Raw genomic sequence first — 25683 nt, 5'->3', positions numbered from 1 at the left:
GAGCCCTGAAGGACACAAGGCTGTGCCTGCAACAGGTAGTGACAGAACCAAGAGGAAGAAAATCTAACCGACTTCATCCACACTAATCTGTTGCAGACATATTAAAATAACCACCACATAGTCTCTGTGGAGACCAAGACCCATCCTTCAGATCATATCCTCTAGTCTTGTGCAGCACTAGCACTGTGCTGCATAGAATAAATTCAGACCAGATCTAGTGGCAGAAAATTGGACATCCAAGAGGTTTTGTGGGCCAGCAACAGCAGAACTGTATTCCACAATATACATCCTTGTGGTCCACAAAATACCTCACTACCAAGGCAGAGTTGAGTGCAGGATACCATACAAGCAACACCTGGCATACCCAAAAATGGGATGCAACCTGGAAGCTATAATACAAGATTACATGCATCCTAAACAGAAGCAGCACATGATAGAACAAAATAACCCCATAACCAACAATTCAGATCAAAGCACTGCCACACCCAGTTATGAATGGTGGTGGACAATTAAACTAGATAGAGTGGCTCCACTTGGCAAAGCCCAGTATGTCAGCGCAAAAGACAAATCTGAATCATTTGCAGCCATCTTCATCCAGAAATGCCAGGTAAATGATCCAACTTGCATCTTGGTTGCTTCCAGAGGTCCCCAGTGTCACAGATGTCATCTTCAATCAATTTGATTCACTTCACATGACGCAGCTGAAGGCGCAGGATACAGCAAAGACCAAGGATCCTGACAACACCCCAACTGAAGGCTTGGGCTCCAGACCTAGCTGTGCCCAAGGTCAAGCCATTCCACTATAGCTACAATGCTGGCATATACAACAGAAAATTGCCCAAATACATCCTGTCCACAAAAAGCTGAACAAATCCAATCCAACCAATTATTGCCCAGTCTACTCTTGATCAATGTGAGGAAAGTTGTCGTTTAAGTTGCTATCAAGTTGTATTTACTCACCAATAAACTGCTCATGGATGCTCAGTTTGGGTTCTGCCAGAGCCAATCTGCTCCATAGCTCATTTACAGCCTTGGTACAAACATGGAAAACCTTAGATACGAGAGCTGAATTCTGAGAGGCAAGGCAAGATTTGAGTGCTGTTGACATCAAGGTAGCATTTGACCAAGTGTGGCATCAAACAGCTCTAGCAAAATGTAGTGAATGGGAATTAGTGAAAGCTCTCCACTGATTGGAGTTAATACTTAGCACAAAGGAAGATGGTGTGGTTGATGAAAGCCAGTCAGTTCCAAGACATTGCTACAGGAATTCCTCAGGGAAAGTGTCCTAGGTCCAACCATGTTCAGCTATTTCAATGACCTTCCTTCCATCACAAGATCAGAAGTAGGGATGTTCACTGATGATTAATGTTCAGTACCATTTGCAACTCAGATACTGAAGCAGTCTGCCCATATGCAGCAAGAGCCAGACAACATTCAGGTTTGGGTTGATAAGTGGCAAGTGACATCCATGCCATACAAGTGCTAAGCAATGACCATCTCCAACAAGGGAGAATCTAACCATCTCCATGACATTCACTGGAATTACCACTGGTGGATCTCCCACTATCCTAGAGGCTACCATTGTTAATGGTGTTTCTCTCTCCATAAATGCTTCCAGGTCTGCTGAGTGCTACCAGCATTTTTTTTTTTTTATTAGCCATGTGAATATTGTGGCTACAAGAGCAGGTCTGAGGCTGGATTTCTGCAGGAAGTAACTCGCCTTCCCACTCCAAAGCCTGTCAAGGTGTAAGTCAGAAGTGTGATGGAATACTCTCCGCTTGCCTGGATAAGTGTAACTCCAATAACATGTAAGAAGCTCAACACCATCCAGGACAAAGGAGCCCACTTGATTAGCACCCAAAACACCTGAAAACATTCACTCCCTTCACCCCCAACAGTGACACCAGTGCATACCATACACAAGATGTACTGCAGCAACTCGAAGCTCCTTCAGCAGCACCTTCCAAACTCGTAATCACTACCACCTAGAAGGATAAAAGCAGCAGGCACATGGGAACAACATAGCCTGCTAATTACCCTCCAAGCTACACCTCTTTGCAACTTAGAACTATAATGCCATTTGTTCACTGTCACAAAGCCAAAATCCAAGAACTACCAAACAGCACTGTAAGTGTTCCCACAGCAGGTGGACTTCAGTGGAGTTACGGGGCATGCGAGGAGACAGACGACTATGCCCAAGTAGTGAATTAGGTGCACGGGGGAAAAGAGGTGTGGTATACATAGGAATTATCCTAGGTTAATTAAGTAAGCTAAATAACATAAGTAACAATGGCAGGACAGTGCTGTGTTGCAGCTGTGGAATGTAGGAGCTTTTGGACACCAACGCAATCCATGACAAATAAACACATCTGCAGAAAATGCAAGCAGCTAAGAGACATTTCAGATCAGGATTTCTGATTTGGAAGCCAAACTGCAGACATTGCACAACAAAGGGAGGGGAAGAAATACCTCGCCACTTTGTTCCAGAGGATGGTCATGCCTCTTAAAACAGGATTGTCTGTTTTGGTCAGCAGTGAGGGACAGGAGAACGTGACCGAGACAGACAGGTAAAAGGACCATGTAGACAGTAGTGGAGGATCCTCAGATTTTGCAATTGTCAAACAGGTTTGAGGTGCACAACTTATGTGGATAAAAGCAAGGTCTGCAAGGTGGAGGAGCAGGCTGGCCACAGCACCATGGTTCAGGAAGCCATTCAAGCAGGGGGAGCAAACAGGAATATAGTGATAGTAGAGAATAGTATAGTGACAGGGATCAACACTGTTCTCAGCAGCAAAGAATGAGACACCAGAAGACTGTGTTGCCTTCCTGGGACTAGGGCTCAGTACATCTGCTCAGGGCTGGAGAGGAACTTGCAGTGGAAGGAGGAGGATCCAGTTGCCATGGCCCATGTAGGTACCAATGGTTGGCAATGATGGATTGGGGAACCTTACTAAAATGGGTTGACAATGGATAGGCAATATTTAAGGAACACATGCATGAATTACAACAATTATTATAAAAGATATGGTACAGAACATTTGGAAAGCATTAACAGGATTAGACAACATCAGCATGGGTTTATGAAAGGGAAATCATGCTTAACTAATCTACTGGAGTTTTTTGAGGATGTAACTAGTAGAATAGATAAGGGAGAACCAGTGGATGTGGTGTTTTTGGATTTCAAGAAGGCTTTTGATAAAGTCCCACATAAGAGGCTAGTGGGCAAAATTAAAGCACATGGGATTGGGGGTAATATACTGGCATGGATTGACAATTGGTTGACAGACCAGAAACAGAGTGGGAATAAATGGGTCTTTTTCCAGATGGCAGCAACTAGTGGTGTGCTGCAGGGATCAGTGCTTGGGCCCCAGCTATGCACGATACATATAAATAACTTGGATGAGGGAACCAAATGCAATATTTCCAAATTTGACGACACAAAACTGAGCGGGGTTGAGTTGTGAGGAGGATGCAAGGAGGCTTCAGGGCGACTTAGACAAGTTGTGTGTGGGGGCAAACACATGGCAGATGCAGTATAACGTGGATAAATGTGAAGTTGTACACTTCAGTGAGAATAACGGAAAGGCAGAGTATTATTTAAATGGCGATATATTGGAAAACGTGGATGTACAAAGGGATCTGGCTGTCCTTGTACACTAGTCAATGAAAGTAAATATGCAGGTGCAGCAAGCAATTAAGGAAGGCAAATAGTATGTTGGCCTTTATTGCAAGAGGATTTGAGTTCAGAAATAGGGATGTCTTACTGCAGTTATACAGGGCCTTGGTGAGACCACAACTGGAGTACTGCATGCAGTTTTGGTCTCCCTACCCAAGAAAGGATATACTTGCAATAGAGGGAGTACAGCAAAGGTTCACTAGGCTGATACCAGGGATGGCAGGACTGTCATATGAGGAGAGACTGGTTCAACTGGGCCTGTATTCACTAGAGTTTAGAAGAATGAGAGGGGATCTGATTGAAACGTATAAAATTCTAACAGGGCTAGACAGACTAGATGCAGGGAGGATGTTTTCCATGGTTAGGGAGTCTAGAATCAGGGGCCAGAGTCTCAGGATACAGGGCAGGCCATTTAGGACTGAGATGAGGAAAAATTTCTTCACTCCGTGTGGACAACCTGTGGAATTTGCTACCACAGAAGGCTGTGGAGGCCGGGTCACTTGAGTATATTCAAGAAAGAAACTGATAAATTTTTGGATATTAGGGGCATCAAGTGATATGGAGAGAAAGCAGGAATATGGCGTTGAGATAGAGGATCAGCCATGATCATATTGAATGGCAGAGCAGGCTCAAAGGGCCAAATGGCCTACTCCTGCTCCTAGTTTGTGTGTGTCAATGACATAGGCAGGAAAGGAAAGAGGTTCTGCATAGTCAGTATATGGAGCTAGATACAAATTAAGCAGCAGAACCTTAAAGGTAATAATCTCTGGATTATTACCTGAGTCACATGCAAATTGGCACAGGGCAAATAAGATTAGAGAGATGAATGTGTGGCTCAAAGACTGATGTGGGAGAACTAGGTTCCAGTTTGTGGGGCGCTGGCACCATTACTGGGGAAAGTAGGGGCTATACCGTTGGGACAGTCTACACTTGAACTGTGCTGGGAGCAGTGTTCTTGCAAATCACAACTAGGGAAGTCAACAGAGCTTTAAACAAAACATGAGGTGGGTGAGGGATCAAACTTCGGTAGATGAATCTACCCCTCGATTTACTACAAGGCAGGAGACCATAATAGTAATGTGGGAAATGAGGGTCATGGACTAGTAGGAAGTACAGAGATAAAACCTAAGAATACAGTATTAGTCAGGACTAAATGTTACAAGATAACAAAAAGATAAAACTAAAGGTTCTATCTGAATGTACGTAGCATTCATAAAGTAAATCAATTGATAGCACACATTGAAGTAAGTGAATATGATCCAATAGCCACTATGGAGACATGGCTGCAGGATGATGAGGATCGAGTCCTGAATATTGAGGGGTATAGGACATTCAAGAATAGAAGTTAGATAAAGGTGGAGGGGTAGCATTGTTGATCAAGGATGGCACTGGTGCAGTAGTTAAAGATGACCTTGGTTCAGGAGATCAGGGTGTAGAATTGGTTTGGATGGAAGTGAGGAATAGTAGAAGATATCACTAGTGGGAGTGGTCTACAGACCCCCCTAACAGTAACCAGAGTGTAGGACAAAGTATACAAGAAGAAATATTGAGTGCTTGTGATAAAGGAACAGCAATAACCATGGGTGATTTTAATCTACATATAAACTGGAAAAATCAGATTGGTAGTAGTAGCCTGGATGAGGAGTTCGCAGAATGCTTTCAAGGTAGTTTCTTAGAGCAGCACATTCTGGAACTAATCAGACAGCAGGTTATTAGACTTGGTATTGTGTAACATGACGGGATTAATTAATGACCAGAGTGAAGGCACTCCTAGGTAGCAGCAACCACAATGATTGCATTTTCTCCCTTTCAAACTGGATGTAAGAATGGGTCTAAGACTAGTATTTTCAACTTAAATAAGGGCAACTATGTGGGCATGAAAGCGGAGCTACTAGGCTAGGGGTTAGATCAGTAGAGAAGTAGTGGCAAATATTTACGGGGATTTTTCAGAATAATTATCTTCCTACTATAAAGAAATATTCTAAGGGAAGGACCCCACCATCCGTGGCTAACTAAAGTTAAGGAAGGCAAATTTAAGGAAAAGCATATCACTGCACAAAGCTGAGTGGCAGGTCAGATGATTGGTCAGAATATAAATAGCAGAAAATGATCAAAAGATTAATCAGGAGGAAGAACTTGAGTAAGAGGGAAAGCAAGCTAAAAATGCAAGAACAGATAGCAAGAGTTTCTACAGGTATTTACTCTTTTCCTTTTTAAAGTGACTGTTGGTCCTCTAGAATGACAATGGGGAGCTAATAGTAGATAAGGAAATGGTGGATGAAACGAACAAATATTTCGCTTCCGTCTTCTAGAGGACACAAAAACATTCCAGTAATAGCTGTAATTCAAGAGGTGGAGGGGAGAGGAACTTGGTGAAATTACAATGGAGCTGCAAGCTGACAAGTCTCTGGGTTTTTAAAGAGGTGGCTAATGAGGTAGTAGATGCATTGGTGTTAATTTCAAAATTCACTAGATTCTGGAAAGGTTCCATCAGACTGGAAAGTAGCAAATATAACCCCTCTATTCAAAAAAAAGTAGGGGGGGGGTTGGTGAGCAGAAAATTACAGGCCAGTTAGCTTGATGTCTGTCATGGGAAAGGTATTGGAATTGATTAAGGAGGTTATAACTGGGCACTTAGAGAAACTCAAGGTAATCAGGAAGAGTCAGTATGGTTTTGTGAGAGGGAAATCAAGTTTAACCAATTTATTGGAGTTCTTTGAAGGAGTAACATGCGCTGTGGATAAAGGGGAGTCTGTAGACTTGCTGTACTTTGATTTTCAGAAGCCATTTGATAAGGTGCCACACCAAAGGTTATTGCTGAAAATAAAAGGTTATGATGTAGGAGGCAACATATTAATGTGAATAGAAGATTGGCTGGCTGACAGAAAACCGTATGCATAAATGGGTCTTTTACTGTTTGGCAGATGTGATGAGTTGAGTCCCACAGGGGTCTGTGCTGGGATCTCTACTTTGATATTAATTGTAAAAATGACTTAGATGAGGGGAGTGAAGGCATGGCAGCTAAATTTGCAGACAACACAAATGTAGGTAGGAAAGTAGGTTGTAAGGAGGACTAAGGAGGTTGCAGATGTATATAGATAGATTGAGTGAGTGGGGAAAAATTCTGCAGACGGAGTACATGGGGAAAATGTGAAGTTGTTCACTTTGGCAGGAAGAATAAAAAAAGCAGAGTATTACTTAAACGGAGAACGGCTGCAGAATTCTGAAGTACAGAGGGATCTGTGTTTTCATGTGAGAGTCAGTTAGTATGTAGGTATAACAAGTGATTAAGGCTAATAGAATGCTGTCTTTTATTAAGAGAAGAATTGAACATAAAAATAAGGATAAAGGCAAAATACTACGGATGCTGGAAATCTGAAACAAAAACAAAAATGCTGGAAAAACTCAGCAGGTCTCACAGCATCTATAGAGAGAGACAGATAACGTTTTGAATCCATATGACTCTTCTTCAGATCTAAAGGGAGGTAGAAATGTGGTGAAATATATACTGATTAAGGGGGGTGGAACCAGTGAACTGGAAAGAAGGCCAGCGATTGGTGGAGGCAAAGGAGAGATGGCAAAAGATGTCATAAACAAAAGGTCAAAGAGTTGGTTAATGGTGGTAGTACTGGCTAAATGAGGTGCTAATGGTGACATTAAGAAAGCAAAGTGTGATAATGGCCGGACCAGAATAAGCACTCTGGAAAGTGACAGATGGCCCTAATGGGGGTGGGGTGAGGGGAAGGGGAGGGATGGTGGTGCAAAGAAAGATCAAAAATAGGCTAAAAGCTGGGGATAAAACAATGAATAAAAATGGAAATAAATTTTAAATATTAATATATAAATATTATTTTCAATTTATTTCCATTTTTATTGCTTTATCCCCAGCTTTTAGCCTATTTTCGATCTTTCTTCCCACCACCATCCCCTCCCCCACCCACCTAGGGCCATCTGTCACTTTCCAGAGTGCTTATCCTGGTCCGGCCATTATCACAATTTTCCTTTCTTAATGTCACCATTGGTACCTTGTTTAGCCAGTACCACCACCATTAACCAACTCTTTGACCTTTTGTTTATGACATCTTTTGCCATCTCTCCTTTGCCTCCACCAATCGCTGGCCTTCTATCCAGCTTCACCAGTTCCACCCCCCTTAATCAGTATATATTTCACCACATTTGTACCTTCCTTTAGATCTGAAGAGGAGTCATACGGATTCGAAACGTTATCTGTCTCTCTACAGATGCTGTCAGACCTGCTGAGTTTCTCCAGCACTTTTTGTTTTCGATAAAAAAATAAGGATGTTATGCTTCAGTTACACAGGGCATTGGTGAGACCACGTCTCGAATACGGTGTTCAGTTTTGGTCTCCTTATCTAAGGAAGGATGTAAATGCATTGGAGGTGGTTCGGAGGAGGTGTACTAGATTTATACCTGGAATGATCAAGTGGTCTTACAAGGGAAAAAGGTTAGACAGACTGGGCTTGTTTCCACCGGAGTTTAGAAGAGGGATGACTTGATTGGAGTATGTAAGATCCTGAATGGTATAGAAAAGGTGGACGTGGAAAGAACATTTCATCTTGTGGGCGAGTCCAGAACTAGGGGGCACTTTTCAAATTAGGGGTTGCCCTTTTTGGACAGAGATGAGGAGAATTGAGGGTTGTGCAACTTTGGAACACTCTGCCATAGAAGACAGTGGAGGCAGGGGTCATTGAATATTTTTATGGTGGAGATAGATAGATTGGCAATTTCCACTTACTCATTTCTTTAGTTTCCTCAATTTCCTGACCACCATCTTCATCTTCACTCTCAAATGTTGTTTTCTTGCCTTGGAACTGCACCCTTTGTTGTCCCCAACTTCCCTTGCCACCTCTTCCTCGACCTCTACCCCTTCGAACTGTAAGTGAACAAGACATTAGTATTTTTGAATGTGTTCAGAAAATGAGTCAACTCAAAACAAGTGTCATCACTATTAATAAAGCTTTACCTTTGCCCTTTCGCTTGTTCAGAGACTCCTGCTGGTCTTCTATTATCTTCTTTAAAATTGCTTTTTCCTCTTCACCATCCACCGTTTCCCAGGTCACATCTTTGTCTCTCAATTGCAATTTTCCTCCATGAGCCGCTTCTGCCTTCTCAAGTGTTTCCTTTGCATTTGTTTCAAAGAGGATGTTTCCCTACAAATCACACAATGAGTCCTTACAGTAGGAAAGTTAGAAACAGGAAAGAACCAACTGAATAATGTTTTAACAATAATATTCACCTCTTTAGCACCCCTTATGAAATCTATCCATTGTATTTCACCATGATTGGAGAAAATTTCATGAATATCCTCCCTGCATGTCTGATCAGCAAGGTCACCAGCAAACTTCAGCAAGCACCCAGTTTTTTCCTTGAGGGATTTCTTTAAAAGAAGAGTAAAAAAGTTTAAGATATACCTTGCCTTCCACCTCACTCAGAACGCTAATCAAGACTGACAACCAATACCTCAGATCAGAAAATAAAAATTGGTAACAAAGCTAAAACTTTGCTAATGCAGAGATCCACTACCAGTCACTCCATTCTAAGAGAGGGGCATCGCACAAAGTCAGCAGGGTGATTAATGTTCCATCCTTGTCAATATTCCCTCTGATTTGTTTGCACTGTGTGGTCCCTTTAAGAAGTCCATGTACAGGTCTTAAAGAGAATGCTGCTTGTATGGCCTGTTGTTTCCTGTGCTGTACGTGCCTGATTGTTGGGCTGCACATTTGCACAGTTTAGAAGGAACATTGACCCTTGTTCAAGAAAAAGTCAGTTATCTTCATAGTTAAGAAAACCACTGGACAATAGGAACAGTCCAGCCCCTTGATCCTGTTCAGGCATTCTTAGGTCGTCATTGATCTGTACCTCAAAACTTTAGCCCTCGAAACCCTTACCCAACAATGGTCTCATCAAGTTCAGTCTTAAATTTTAATTGACCTACCATCCAAAGTCTGAGGAAGGGTTCCAGATTTCCTTTGTGAAGAATGCTTCCCGATTTCACTTCTGCCTAGCCTAGCTCTAGTGAGACTATAATAAAAAATTAACACTTGGACAGCTGTTGATAAACATGGCATGTAAAGGGCAGATTATGCTTGACTAATTTAAAAATTAACAAGGGAATTTACTGAGCCAATATACAAAGAATGCAGTGAATGATATTTAGAGACTTTCTAAAAGCAGAAGAAACTTATTGCAAACAGCAAGGCCCATGCTATTTAAACTAGTATAATGGAAGGATAAAGGATTGGATTGAATTGGCAAGATATAGCTAGCGACTGCTTCATGGATCACTAGCAAGACCTCTTGTTCTCCATATACAGAAATGATTTGAGCACCAGCACACTGAAGTACCAACATTTCATGATACCAATTTAGAGGCAGAGTTAACAAAAATGCATGAGACACAAATGGGTTACCGCAGTACAAGTTCATTAAATATTGAGTGATACATGGAACTTCATATCCAAGTCCAGTAGAGATAATAGGTGCAGACCTTACACAGTTCTTACTGCCTTGAATGTGTCATGTTGCTCGTCTAATAGCCAATACTGGATAAACAGAAATGTCCTCTGAAATTGGGACACCAAAGTTATCAACTTCATCCCTCTCCTTGGCCAGAGACCAAATCAAATTGTTCACAGGCAAGCAAAGTTGACCTGGATGAGTGTTTCTAACCCTGTAGTCTTCCATCTCCCTAAGATTCCTGTCTCCAACCCTGCTTCAGCTCATCTGCTGCGGTCTTGTGTTACCTCTAGACTCAACTACTCCAATGCTTTACTGGCTGTCCTCCCACCTTGCACCCTCCATAAACCTGAACTCACCTCAAACTTTCATGCTCATATCCTAATCGGCACCATTTCTCATTCACCCATCATGCCAATGTCTTGCCATGATTTTAAAATTTATCCCGATTTCCAAATTTCTCCATTTCCTCACCCCTCCTCCAGTCTTACAACCCTCAAGCCTCCACTCCAATTCCAGCCCCCCCCCCCCCCCCCCCATTGCCAACTGTGCATTCAACTGCCTATGTCTTAAGCTTTGGAATTCACTCACTAAACCACTGCCACTCCCTCTGCCCCCCCACCCCAAAGCCTCTCTTTGAGGTTCTTAAAACATACTTGTGTTCAAGCTTTTGGTCGCCTGTCCTAATAGCTCCTTCTGTGGCTCAGTGTTAGCTTTTGTTTGATCATTACTGAAGCACCATGGGACATTTTATAATATAGCGCTTTCAACTTAAATGAAAAATTTCAAAGCAGGTTATATTAACTGCAGATGTAGCAGTCAAAGTTTTTAAAATTATGAAAAAAAGAGGTAAAGTACAAGTTTTCTTCACAAACCAGAGAGTCAAAAACAAGGAGCATTAAATCTAATACCAGCATTAGATAGGAGAAATGTTGACATGTTTAAGGGCAAAATATTAGAAGTGGAGCTTCATATGAACAATGAATCAGCAGCAGAGTAGGCCACTCACCCCCTCAAGCCTGCCCAGCCATTCAATAAGATCATGGCCTCAATGCCATTTTCCTACCTACCCCATAACCGCCGACTCAAGAATCTACCTCTGCATTAAAAATATTCAACGATCTTGCCTCTACTGAAGAGTTCCAGACTCACGACCCTCAAAAATTCTCATGTCTTTAAATGGGAGACCCCTCATTTTTAAACTGTCCCCCCTAGTTCTGGTCTCTCCCACAAGGGAGAGACATCCTCTCAGCATCTACTCTGTCAAGTCCCCTCAGGATCTTCTAATTTCAACAAGATCATCTCTCATTCTTCTGAACTCCAATGGATACAGGCCCAACCTTTCCTCAAGATGCAGCATTTAACAGTTAAACAGAAAGACTAATATTAAAGGATTTGGCAAAAGAGCAAGAAAATTAGATGACGAGTTCTGAGGGACAAAATGGTCCCCCTCTGCTTGAATGTGACAAGTTATGAATTCCACTGAAAGATTTTTGGCTCAAGCCACCATAATTCAGATGGTCCTGATCCTGGCGATGTTGAAAGAATTGTGGTCAAATAATTAGCCCTCCTACAAAGAACTGAGCAAGATCCTGCGGTGCATGTTTGGCTCCCTTTATCAAAAAAATAGAATCTCAAAGCATAATTCATACCATATAGCAATTTAAAAATCCACCTCACTGTATAGCTAAGCTATACAAATTCCTGGAGGTTCTCTGCAGCTAATCTTTTATGTCAACTTGGCAATTTAAGTAACTGCAGCTAGACAGAAGTACTCATCTAGCCACCTTCAAAGCAAAGACTGCTTTATACTTCTCAGACAACTTATTTTATAACTAGGGAGGACTAGTGTGCTGGTGTTGTTGGGGTGAGTAGCATTAATTGGCCCCATATGGAGAAATCTGATTGGAGAATTAAAACTCCAGTTTCACATTAGTGTTTATAACTCCTTGATACCAAACATCTATTCTTCCTCTCACCTCTTGATTAAATTTCATTGGGGTGCAGGCGCCATCCCATAACTTAATTACCAAGTACAAGGCTGGATAGCAAACTTTGGCTTATTATCTGAACCATAGCCAAGCTATATAGAATCTTCGCTGGATAGGAGATAGCAATTAGTAGGAACGTTGGCAGGTATCTCCCTCTGAAACCCAATATACCAAATACCGGTATAAGCATCCCTACCAATATCCCACCTGAAATCAGCTTGATCTATTTAATTTTCATCTTCATTGTATAAACTTGAAGAATCATAGGGAAAATAACTTCTTCACTGTATATGAAATTTATCAGCTTTGGCTTTTTATACGCTTGCACTCATTAATTTTTGTCTACTAAAAGAAAACTTACCGTGTCAAGCACATCAAGATCTTCCACAGGTTTATGTTCTTTCTCACTACAGTACAGGAGAGAAAAATAGGTCAAGTCAAGCAAATCACCAGTTTCAATTAAGTGCTTTGTACAACATGGATACATGTTCTCATGACAGGGTAAACAATAAATTAGTTTTGTCTAAATCACTATTACTTAGACATCAAGGGATGCTTGGACTGAACTTATTGGGGTAAGGGAGAACGTACAGCAAATTCCAAATAAATTTCACTGTCTTTAAAATTAAAAGTTATTAGAAAGCTAGAGTAACATTACTCACATTGACAGTATAGTTAGTGCAAACTGGGTGCACTAGAAGCCAATTTAGTGTCCATCAGATTTCTAAAATCAAAAGCACCCATTTCATCTGCTGAGTACAAATCAATCCCAAGCTCAAGATGTAGCTACCTGCCACCGTGGAAAATGCAACTTCTCAAAATTTGATATCAACCCAGCCTCTAAACCATTTCTGCCACCCAGGTTTCATAGCCATGGTTTAAGATGCTAAACTGTTGAATGCACTATTATTTTCTTAGCCATCCACATCTCTTTCCCCTGTCCCTACCCCACCAAAAGAGAATATTTGTAATTGCAATTGATTTACTGAAGTGCAAAATGTAAATAGTATACAAAGATTTTTTTATAGAACCACCACAAATTTGTGATCACTTACTTTTTTTTGTTTTTTGCTGTTTTATGTTGCTTCCTTTCTTCAGCTTTCTTCACAAAATAAGCTTCTCTTCAGGAGAAAAAACTAAATTTAAGAACTGATCAAGTGCATTGACCCATTAGGCATTCTGATCACTCAGCAGATCAAGCTTGCAGAAACACTTATTTCAAGAGGCAAATACATTTTATGGATATTTGAGAAATTGGATACTTTAGACATTTGATGCAGCACCCCTACGAGGGGCATCAAAAATATAACGCCTCAGGCAACTTCTGTAAATTTGACACCACAAATTAAGCATTTGTCAACTGAAACCTTTAAATTTATAGAAGGCAGATTACATAATACTTGAATATATGTTTTGCCACGTTTTATCTTTAGCTAAAAGAGAATGTATGTATTTTCAGTTCAGAAATGCAAGAGTAGAAAAGCAAAATATGTCTCCTTGTCAAATTTCAAAATGAAGGCCAAGGGACAAATTGTACAAAATCAGGCTGATTCATCTTAAAATAGGTCATGACTAAAAACAATCAAGTGCTTGGCAAACAAATACAAGCACACCTGTTAAAGTAGTAGGGATTATCCATGATCATGGATAATAAAATTGTTCTAAATTACATAATGGTGAATATTCTAAGGTTTAGAAAATCCAGAATCCATGGATCAATTCAGAAATTTACATCAGCCACAAGTATCTAGAAGGGCAATCAAAAAGTCAAACCAACAGTCTGGTTAAAAAGACAAATAATTTTTTTTTTAAAAAAAGGAATGTCGCTTTTTATGAGATGATTTAATTGCTTTGTGCTAAACAAATAATTTGTATATTAAACTACAAATAAATACAAGTTATTACTACCAAACCAAGTGTTTTGTCTTTTCAGATAAGATGATAGAGGAAGCTTCCAGTTTTCAAACTAGCTCTGATTTCCATTCAGGCACTCAATTTAAGTTCACTTTCCTTCAGTGAACTACAAGGATAATCTGCACTCAAATACTCAAGAATATGCTACACCAAAAGTTGATATACTTACTTGAAAAGCACAATCATGTCATTGTCCTTGTACTTCAGACCTGGTGTTTCTACAAATTTTGTGGCCGAATCTATACCGTCAAAGACCACAAATACTGATCCCTGTTAACAAAAAGGACAGGGAACAATTCAGTATGTTTAAGTGCAAACTGTGGGGGTTTGGAGAGGATAAAGGAGAAAAATACAGACCTTAAATTGTCTCTGCAATGTCCTCCTCATCTGTATATTCTCCACAGGTCCAGTTTCATCAAACCAGCCCTTAATCTCATCAAGTGTAGTACTTGTGGGAAAGCCTTTCTGTTCAGTGCAAAGATGAAGCATTAAGACAGATGAGAGAAGTAGGAAATAGTAAACCTTTTGGGTAAACTAAAAAGCAAGCAAATTTCTATAAAAACAATTTCAAATTCAAATTCTATTTCTATTTCAAGCAAAGGCTCTGCCCACTGAAATTGTACAAATTACAGAAAGTAAACAATATGCAATGATACATAACCCACTACTGAAATGTGTTAAGGATAGTGAAAGGCACTTAAGAACTAAATTCTCCTATACACAACAGAATATTACAAATTTAGTTAAGAAAAGTTCAACTTTTACACCAAGATATATCCCTAATTGTAATACCTCAGTCAGCATCCACTGGATTTGACCATTCACACCAAGACTTCACATCAGTAACTTATTCTAATGAAGCAACAGTACCACCCCAAGCTACATGTTGAATGTATCTTACCAAAATGAAGTAGTTACAAAATCTTAAATCCAACACCACAAAGGACAGAAGCAACCTCCCAATCCAAGACTAAACCATCATGCAATTTGAACAGTGAAATTTAACATTAGATAATAACCATTAGCTGTGAATTTAAACTATTTGAATTCCATTTGATTCATTACAATACAACAATTTTAGCAACTATTCCAGCATCAAGTCAATTTCCTCTCCACAAACTGTTTCCACCAAATCACTTGATACAGCAAGTATAATGTGCAATCGAAAAAAACAAAATCTTGTATGAATATACAAACATACATACAAAAATATGAATTGGGAACGGGGATAAGCCATTCAGCCCCTCAAGTTTGCTGTCATTTGATTAAATCATGGCTGATCCGATTATGGCCTCAACTCCACTTTCCTATCTAGCCCTATACCCTTTGTTAATCAAGAATCTAACTCTGCCTTAAATATTCAATAACCCCACCTCCACTGCTTTCTGGGGAAGAGAATTACACAGATTAATGACTGTTAAGAAGATGCATTATATAGAATATTAATTTATAATGCCACCAGCCGGAGATAGAGCTTTTGAAAAGAACACTTTTGCTAAGCAAAGAACACTGGCCTACAGCAGCTACTATGTTGCATTTGCGAAGGACACAAGCTTCCTTGCGGAGCCGTAGCCACTGTTTCTGGCTCCATAGACTAAGATAAACCCGGATTGAGACCAAAGGTCATGTGACCCAGCTCGAGATATACAGGCTTTGAAATAGAAAGACTGCCATAGGACAGAAGGGGCAACGGCCTTATCCCCTCTCTCTTCTCAAACCCCTGAAAGCCAAGCTGTTTGTGATTTGAAAACCCACCCCACATTGTTGCAAACCAAGGGAGTTCTTAAAAGGAGGATTCTAAATAAACACCACTGTCTCTAGGAGGAAAAAAATAATCAACCAGCCACAACTGCTCCAGTGAGAAACTGAAGTGCCAGCAGCTGCTGGTGAAAGTGACCCTTCAGCTATAAACAAGCATCCAGACAATTAGATCTCCTCTCATCCTTCTAAACTCTAGCGAGTATAGGCCTAAACTGCTCAATCTCTCCTCATAAGACAAGCCCTGCATCTCTGGAATCAACCTAGTGAACCTCCTCTGAACCGCCTCCAATGCAACTACATCCTTCCTCTAGTAAGGTGACCAAAACTCTGCACAGTACTCCAGGTGTGGTCTCACCAATGCCTTGTACAGTTGCAACAACACTTGCCTATTTTAATACTCTATTCCTTTAGCAATAAATGCTAAAATTCCGTTTGCCTTCCTTACTACCTGCATAGTAACTTTCAGCAATTCATGCACAAGGACACTCAGATCCCTCTGCACTGAAGCATTCTGAAGTTTCTCTCCATTTAAATAGTAAGTCGCCTCATGAATTTTTCTTCTAAGTTTTATTTGGCCAAGTTTTAAGTTCTGATATTCTGCATAATCACAGAATTGTTACGGTGTAGAATGAGGCAACTGTTTACAATCTATGTTAATGACTTGGATTCAGGGATAGAAGGTACTATAGCTAAATTTGCAGATGACACCAAAATAGGTGGGAAAGTAAGTTGCAATGAAGAAATAAGAAATTTACAAATGGATATGGACAGGTGAATGGGCCAAATTTGGCAGATGGAGTTTAACGTGGATAAGTGTGAGGTTGTCCATTTTGGTCGGAAGAATAAAAAGGCGACATAAGATGCTAAAGAGGATAGACAAAGTAGACATGGAGCGGATGTTTCCCCTTGTGGGGCATTCTAGAACAAGAGGCCATAGTTTTAGGCCAAGAGGTGGTAGATTTAAATCAGAGATGAGGAGGAATTACTTTTCTCAAAGGGCCGTAAATCTGTGGAATTCACTACCTCAGAGTGTAGTGGATGCCGGGACGCTGAATAAATTTGAAGAGATAGACAGATTTTTAAATTAGCAACGAGTTGAAAGGTTATGGGGAGAGGGTGGGAAATTGGAGTTGAGGCTGAAATTAGATCAGCCATGATCGTATTGAATGGCGGGGCAGGCTCGAGGGGCTGAATTGCCTGCTCCTAGTTCTTATGAGGCCATTCAGCTCATTGTGTCTGCACCAGCTGAGCATTTTAACTTAGTGCCAATCTCCTGCCCTTTCCCTGTAACCCAGCGCATTGTTTCTATTTAAATAATCATCCAACGCCCTCTTGAATGCCTCAATTGAACCTGCCCCCACCACACTTCCAGACAGTGCATTCCAAACCTTAACTACTCGCTGTGTGAAAAGTTTCTCACTTCACATTTGCTTCTTTTGCAAAACACTAAAAACTGGGTCCTCTGGTTCACAATCCATTTATGAGCAGGAACAGTTTCTCCCTATCTACTCTGTCAAGACCCATGATTTTGAAAACTTCTATCAAGTCTCCTCTTAGCCTTCTCTCCAAGGAAAAAAGTCCCAATCTCTCCAATCTCAAAACTGAAGTGTCTCATCCCTGGAACCATTCTCGTAAACCTCTTCTGCGCTCTCTCCAATGCGTTCACATCCTTCCTATATAGTGTGGTGTCCAGAACTGTGCACAATGCACCAACTGAGGTCTAAACAGTGTCCTATAATTTCATCCTAACCTCCCTGCTCTTGTAGTCTATGCTCCTATTAATGAAGCCCAGAATCCTGTATGCTTTATAAACAACTCTCTCTACCTGTCCTGCCACCTTTAATGACTTAAGTATATATACACCCAGGTCTCTCTGCTCTTGCACACCCTTTAGAATAGTATCCTTTATTTCATACAGTCTCCCCATGTTCCTTGTACCAAAATGCATCACCTCACACTTCTCCACATTGAACTTCATCTGCCAACTATCTGCCCACTTCACCAATGTCCTTTTGAAGTTCTACACTGTCCTCCTCCCGGTTTACAATTCTCCCAAGTTTTGTGTCGTCTGCAAATTTTGAAATCGTCCCCTGCACACCAAGATCTAGATCACTTATATATGTTAGGAAAAGCAAGGGTCCAAATACTGACCCCTGGGGAACTCCACAACAAACCTTCTTCCAGCCTGAAAAATACCCATTAACCGTTACTGTTTCCTATCCCTCAGCCAATTTTGTATCCACGTTGCTACTGTCCCTTTTTTTCCCTCAAGTCGGTTGTGTGGCACTGTATCGAACGCCTTTTGGAAGTCCATATACACCACATTAACGGCCTTGCCCTCATCAACTATGTGTTACATCTTCAAAAAACTCAAATTAGACATGATTTTCCTTTAACAAATCCATGCTGACTCTTCCAAATCAATCCAAATATTTCCACGTGGCTATTAATTCTATCCTGAATAATTGTTTCTAGAAGTTTCCCCACCACTGAAGTTAAACTGATTGGTCTGTAATTGTAGGGCAGATCTCCACAACCTTTTTTGAACAAGGGTGTAATGTTTGCAATTCTCCAATCCTCCAGCACCTCCCCCCGAATCCAGGGAACACTGGAAGATTTACCCCAGTGTCGCTACAATTTCTACTCCCACTTCATTCAATATTCTTGGATGCATCTCATCCATTCCCAGTGCCTTATCAAAGTACCGCCAGCTTATCCAATACCTCCTCATCAATTTTAAACTCTTCTAGTGACTGCACTTCCTCCTCTGTCACCATAGCCTGGGCAGCATCTACCTCACAGATGCAAAGTATTCCTGGAAACCCCTCAGCCATGACTCTTGCCTATGTAAATCCCCTTCTTGGTCCCTAATCAGCCCTACTCCTCCTTTTACCACCCTTTTACTATTGATGTGCTTATAGAATACCTTGGGATTTACTTTTAGGTTAGTTGTCAGTCTTTTCTCAATCCTTCTTTGCTTCCCCACATCCCTTCTGAACCTTCTGTATTCAGCTTGGCTCTCAAGTGTATTTGCTACCTAACACCTGTTGTAAGCACACTTTTTCTTGTTTAACTTAATTTCTATCTCTTGAGTCATCCAGGGAGCTCTGGGTTTGTTTATTCTACCCTTGCAAGGGAACATACCTTGACTATGCCGAAACTTTCTCCTCTTTGAAGGTAGCCCATTGCTCAGCTACTGTTTTTCCTGCCAGCCTTTGGTTCCTGTCTGTCCGGCCCAGCTCTGTTCTTGCCCCATTGAAGTCCACTCTCTGCCAGTTGATTATTCTTACTCTGGATTCACCAATATAATTTTCCACCATCATCCTAACCCTTACGATACAATGATCACTGTCCCCTAAATGTTCCTCCACTGTCACTTGATCTACTTGGCCCACCTCATTCCCAAGAACCAGGTCAAGCAGTGCCTTTCTTGTTGGACTGGACACATACTGTTGTAGGAAATTCTCCTGAACATAATCTAAGAATGCTTGTCAGAGTTTTTTTTTTGCACGCTCTGGGAGGCAGTGAGGTGGTGTTTGTGTTGTTTTTGCATTAGTGGGTAGTTGAACATACTTGTACATTTTAAACCTTCTGTTAATAATTTCTGCATCTTTACCTGAGTGAGTTTCAGCAATAAAACTATGTTAACTTAAACATGGCGGGCTTACTTCTTACAGAGCTACACAGTATATATGAATTGGTAATACAGGGCATCACCTTTTTAAACTCAAACTCTGTCCTATTCCTGGACAGGGTATAACAAAGAGGAGTCTGTTCACCACTCCTAACCTAGTCTTAACACAACCCTCAAAAAAAAGTCTCTTGATCTCCATCATAGACCCTTATTTTTAAACTGTGCTTCTAGTTCTATTCTCTCCAACAAGGGTAAAACATCCTCTCAGCATCCATACTGTCTAAGTCCCCTCAGGATCTTGTGTTTCAATAAGAAAACCTCTCATTCTTCTAAACACCAATGGATTCACATTCAACCTATCCAAACTTTCCTCAGAAGATAACTCCTTCATTCCAGGAATCAGTCAAGTGAATCTTCTTTGAACTGTTTCTAATGCAATTATATCCTTTAAGTAAGTAGACCAAAACTGGACACAGTACTCCTGATGTGGTCTCACCAATGCCCTGTACAATGCCCTGTAGTAAAATATCCCTACTTTTATATTTCATACCCCTTGCAATAAACATTTCATTTGCCTTCCTAATTATTTCTTATACATGGACACTAACTTTTTGAGATTCATGTGCCAGGACACCCAGATCCCCCTCTACCCCAGTTCTGCAATCTTTTTCCATTTAAATAATATTCTGCTTTTCCATTTTTCCCACCAAAAGTGGGCAAGCTCACATTTTCCCACATTATACACCATCTGCCAAAATTTTGCCCACTCACTTAATCTACCTTTATCCCTTTGCAGACTCCTTATGTCCTCTTCACAACTTACTCTCCTACCTATCTTTATGTCACCAGCAAACTTAGCAACCATACATTCAGTCCCTTCATCCAAGTCATTGATAGAGAATGTAAATAGATGAGTACCCCACACCAATTCTGTGGCACTCCACTTATTACATCTTACCAACCCAAAAATGACCCATTTGTCCTGACACTCTGCTTCCTGCTAGTGTGAATAGAGGATTGGTTAGCTAATATTATCCCCTACACCACGAGCTCTTGTATAGTCACCCTTGATGTGACACCTTCTCAAGTGTCTTTTGGAAATCCAAGTACACCACAAGTACAGGTTCTCAACCTTGCTTGTTACTTTCTCAAAGTAGTCTAATAAATTAATTAAAAACAATCTCCCTTTCACAAAACCATGTTGACGCTGCCTGATCACATTTAAGATTTTCCAAGTGCCCTGCTAGAACCTCCTCAGTAATAGCTTCTAGCATTTTCTCTATGACAGATAGGCTAGTCTGTTGGTTCCTGCTTTGTCACCTCCTTTCTTTAGACATTTGCTATTTCCCAAACCACTGGGACCTTTCCAGAATCTATGGAATTTTGGAAAATTACAACCAATGCATCTACTATCTCCACAGCCACTTCTTTTAGGTCCCTAGGATGAAGAGCATCAGGTCCTGGTGACCTGCCAGCCTGGAGTTCTAATAGTTTTCTCAATATCCTTTCCCTGGTGACTGAAATAGTTTTAAATACCTCCCTCCCTCCCTTTCATCTCTTTATTCACAAATATTTTGAGAATGTCATTTGTTTCTTCTACAGTGATAACAAACAAAATCTGTTCAATACTTGTCATTTCCCTTATTTACCCATTATTAATTCCCCAGACTCACTCTCTTTAGTTAATCTTTTCCTTTTTAAATATTTGTAGAAACTCTTACTATCCGTTTTTATCTTTCTAGCTAGCTTTCTCTCATACTCTAAATACTCGCTGCTTATTAATTTTTTTTTAAGTCATTCTTTGCTGGTTTTTAAATTCTAACCAAACTTCTGACCTAACACCAATCTTTGCAGAATTGTACACCTTTTCCTTCAATTTAACACTATCTTAAACTTCTTTAGTTAGATTAGGAGACAAATGCACACTTGTGGCTTTCTTTCTCACTGGAATACATCTTTGCTGAATGTTATGAAATATCTCCTTAAAATGTCTGCCACAGCATCTCAACTGACCTACCCCTTAACCTCAATTTCCCAGTTCACTTTAGCCAGCTCTGTCTTCATACCCTGGTAAGTGCCTTTAAGTTTAAGCACTAGTCTTAGTATATTTTCTTTTCACATACTTTGACAAAATTTCATAAGACACAAATACTTACAACATATACAGATCTATCCTTCACAGCATTTTTGTACTCCTCAAACTCTGGCAGAGGCTTGCTTGGAGAACGACGAATTTTGGTTTTATCTTCACTTATTTCCAGAAGTCCACTTTTCGATTTCTTGAGCCCTTCTACTATTACAGTAAAATCTGTTGTCAGACGACTTAACCTGCAAGACATTTAAGATTCAGAGACTACACATGTACCATTTATCTTGAGCAACAACAATTTTCCTTACCTGTTAAATTTAATCATGGTTTCCAGGGGTACCCAACCATCATCCAGCTTGATCTGTTCTTTGAGAAATTTATCCCGTGGCAAATTATGATCACCAAAGTAATACTGCATAAAGACAACAAAATAACTTCAATAGAGAATGTTCAGAAAGGAGCTAAATTTAACAAATTGTTGTTTAGGTTGCAGGTCAGGCAGGCAAACAGGTTTACACAAAAGATGAGACTATAACATTAAGTATTAGTGGTCCTTAAAGGCATCTACAGTTGAACCCCAAGAAACTGGTACAAATTGCTGGAAGTGACAGGGCAGACTGAGAAAGCACTTAATAAGGCACACAGGATCCTGAACATTATAAAGGGAGGCAGAGTACAAAAGCAAGGAAGTTATGGTGAGTCTTTATAAACCACAGGTTCAGTCTCGCTAAAGGAAAAATGTGAAGGCATTTAAGTGTGTGCAGAAAAGACTTAAGAGAATGGTTCCAAGGATGAGAGATTTCAGTTACAAGGACAGATTTGAGAAAACAGGACCATCTTACAGAAGAGATGGTTTGAGAGGAGGTTTGATAGAGGTGTTCAAAATCATGTGGTGGCTGGACAGAGTAGATAGGGAGAAACTGTTCCAATTGGCAGAGGAGTCAAGAACCAATTTAAATGACTGGCGAAAGAACCAAGGTGTCAATTTTTAAGTGATTATGATCTGAAACAGAGTGCATTGGAAGCAGTTTCTATTATGGTTTTCAAAAGGAAATTGGATAATTATCTGAAAAGATTTGCTGGGCTAGAGGTAAAATGCAGGGGAACGGGACAAATTGAGTGTTTTCACAGACAGCTAACATGGATACAACAGGCCAAATGGCAGCCTTCTGTGCTGCAATCTTTCTATGACTATTATATATTTTCATAAACTTCTGAATTCTGGGACTCAAATGGTTCTTCACACTAAATATTCCTACGCAAGCTGAACATCCACTTTTCTAAAGTGATCAAGACAATGCATTCAATACAAGCTCCACTCTGAAAACAAATCTGTAGTTAAAAATCAAACACACCTTTGTTGCAGCAGTGGTAAAATAGCAAGCAGCAGCATTACAAGATTAATGAGATATAAGTTTAGTTTCTATAGTCATATTGCCAGTGACAGCGGGAAATAAAAAAAGTCACAGGAAAAGTCACTTCTTTCCTGCAAGCAGTGATATTTGTAGGAACACAATAAAATTGTCTATCCCTTAGCCACAGGCAGAACAAGAAACCTGAAGAAAGATATATTCATACTTTTGCGAAAGAATGCTGGATACAAAGCACAAAGACAACACTGCATGCAGCACTTGCGAACTAGGTCTGCCACATGTTTACAAGCCAACCGGGCTTTTAAAAAGTGGGTGTCGGATTTCTTAAAAAAAACAATTGCACAGCAACCCTATTAACAGATGTGCAATTCATTAACTTATGCCCATCACCACCCAGCAAGGCTCATTACTTTTCCTCCTTCCTACACCTGCTGGGATTAATTGGCTGAAACTTGCTAAGTGAAAAACTGCATGTTACCTATCACTATTTGTTGGACTTGTAACAGATTAAATTGGGCCAGATGCCTTCATTTTTGATGCAGTCTAGAAGGATGCTACAGATGTTGGGAGGGAAATGGGCAGAATAGAAGGGATAGCTTTACTCATGCAAGGTACATTAATTATTGATTTATTCCATTCATTCGACCAAGCAACAAAAAATGCTGAGTAAGCACAGGAAGATTTAAATCTCTCAGAGCTGCTGGTAATTTTGAAAGCCAGGCCACCACCATTTCAACAAAATGGAATCAGAGTGCCCATTTTCTCAAAATTCCTTCATCACATTATCAAAACATCATCCCAACTATACATGCGTATTACATACTTCAATCTGTTCACATATTTTCTTCTCCAGGGGAGTTATTTCTTGAGCCACGCCATTCTCAGCCATCTTAGCAACCTATACAGGAAAAAAATAAATACATAATGCTCGCCACCACTTTGCTTCAAAATTAAACTAGCCCATGAACAATTTTATTATGCCTTAGCTCAGAACTGGAGTTGTGGTTTAGACTTGACAGAAAGGGTTATCTAATGGGAACTACAGCACTCCAAAGACAAACTTCCTACATGTCAGGAAAGTAAAACCTAGAGTTCCATTTAGAACAACTGACTCAGTTTTTAAATGCAACAATTGAGAGAAACACCACATTTGAATTTTAAATTCATTCTTGGGATGTGGGCATTATTGGCAAGGCCAACATTTCTTGTCCATCCTTAACTGGCCTTAAGATGGTGGTGAGCCATGTTCATGAAATGTTGCAGTCCTTGTAGTGTAGGTATATCCACAGGGCAGTTACCAAGGGAGTTCCAAGATTTTGACCCAGCAATGCAGGAACAGGAAATTCCCACAGTCTGAACCCAGTCAGATTAGCAATTCTGGACCCTCCAATTGGCTTAGCTATGGATGAGAAATTGGTCACAAATGCTACTCCAGATTATTACTGGCAGGTGCACAGTTGTGGACATTGGATCAGGACACTTAAGCCAAAATATAGCTCCCTAGGGCAAAATGGGTCTAAGTGAATGGCTACTTCACCAAAACAATCAAGTATGATTTTCATCAGGTATCTGCACCCCATTCAGCTACAATTTAAATTAGCCCTTTTCATTTCTTTGTATAACTCACTTTATATGCTTCAGCATCCAAGGACTATAGCTTGATATTAAAGAAACTGTTCATTCCCATATATTCAGTCTAGTAGAAACCAGTATATGCAGAGCAATTTTTCAGAACCAGTTGGAACGCAAAAGTATATAAACCAATCGAACCAACTAGCTTAAATTTGAGGTTTCCAGTCCAATTCAACTGTGCTACCAATTACACCACTGGAGATTTGTGCTACTGTATACAAAGGCTGTGAGGCTAGTGGCTAGAACTTTTAGATGCTACATGTTTTCTCCACCCTTTTAAAAAAGACTTTAACGTGCAGTTACACGTATTAGCATTTAAAGAAAAATTAAAAATGAATCAAACTTCAGGCAGCATGGGAGAGTAGCATCCATAACTCCACGTTTGTCAAAAGGATATGTACTTCTCAACAAGAAAATTATGACTACGGAATTTCTATTTCAGATCTTGAATTAAGTGGATAAAGCATAAGATCAAGACTGATGCAAAATGATGTGTGACTTTCCCCTCTTCCCACCCCGAAAATTTTGAAGTGCAGATTAAAGGCGTCCTTGCTTCCAATTTAGGGCTACTGAACAGCCATCACAAATTATGTAAATAAAGCAGTTTCTCTTATTAGAGATTACGAATTTATTGTATCTGTGTAAAATTAGACGAACTATCTTACTGTTGCTAACATCCTACGTCCAACCCAGAGTCTGCTCATCCCCAGGCATGGCGGCGGAACCACGAGGTCCCCAAAACCTCTGCGCTCCAAGATGACTGAGTTGTCCAAGCCACACAACCTCAGCCCCAATTAAAGCGGCTAGAAGAAAGTCTACAACATCAGCCGGCATCTGACATTGTAGAAACTCGCCCTGCTTTTACCTGAGCCGAGCTGTCGCGCCGCTTGGCAGACAGGCCCAGGGAACGAGAAACCCGCTCACAGCCCAGAGTGCCGCGTCCTACTCATTCCAGCTCACTCTTACAGTAAACTTTCAAAACAACACGCGCCGCGGCCTACAGCAAAATTACCACATAACTCCCCTCAAAAATTCCCTCCTTACCTATTCCGATGCGGCTCTCATCCGCCCCCACGCCCCCGACGCTATTTAAAGTCTCTGTGCATCCCAGCAAACACCGCGGTCACCGTGAACGT

The 25683-nt window shown here is 40.5% G+C and overlaps 1 protein-coding gene across 1 annotated transcript in view; it reads right to left on the bottom strand.

The window, feature by feature from the left end:
• Positions 1-25683, bottom strand: part of ssb (small RNA binding exonuclease protection factor La) — a 27947-nt gene extending 2264 nt beyond the window's left edge. The window contains exons 1-11 of the mRNA XM_078552123.1: positions 25592-25683; positions 23739-23813; positions 21851-21954; positions 21610-21781; positions 14416-14523; positions 14228-14328; positions 13200-13265; positions 12506-12551; positions 8934-9074; positions 8661-8847; positions 8433-8570 (exon numbers count right to left, since the gene is read on the bottom strand). Coding sequence (XP_078408249.1) covers positions 8433-8570; positions 8661-8847; positions 8934-9074; positions 12506-12551; positions 13200-13265; positions 14228-14328; positions 14416-14523; positions 21610-21781; positions 21851-21954; positions 23739-23804 — 1129 coding nt within the window. The 5' untranslated portion in view covers positions 23805-23813; positions 25592-25683. The remainder of the gene's footprint in view (positions 1-8432; positions 8571-8660; positions 8848-8933; positions 9075-12505; positions 12552-13199; positions 13266-14227; positions 14329-14415; positions 14524-21609; positions 21782-21850; positions 21955-23738; positions 23814-25591) is intronic.

Source organism: Cetorhinus maximus, chromosome 11 (assembly GCF_964194155.1).
Source record: "Cetorhinus maximus chromosome 11, sCetMax3.hap1.1, whole genome shotgun sequence".
In the NCBI taxonomy this organism is placed as follows: domain Eukaryota; kingdom Metazoa; phylum Chordata; class Chondrichthyes; order Lamniformes; family Cetorhinidae; genus Cetorhinus; species Cetorhinus maximus.
This window is presented reverse-complemented; position numbering and strand designations above follow the sequence as displayed.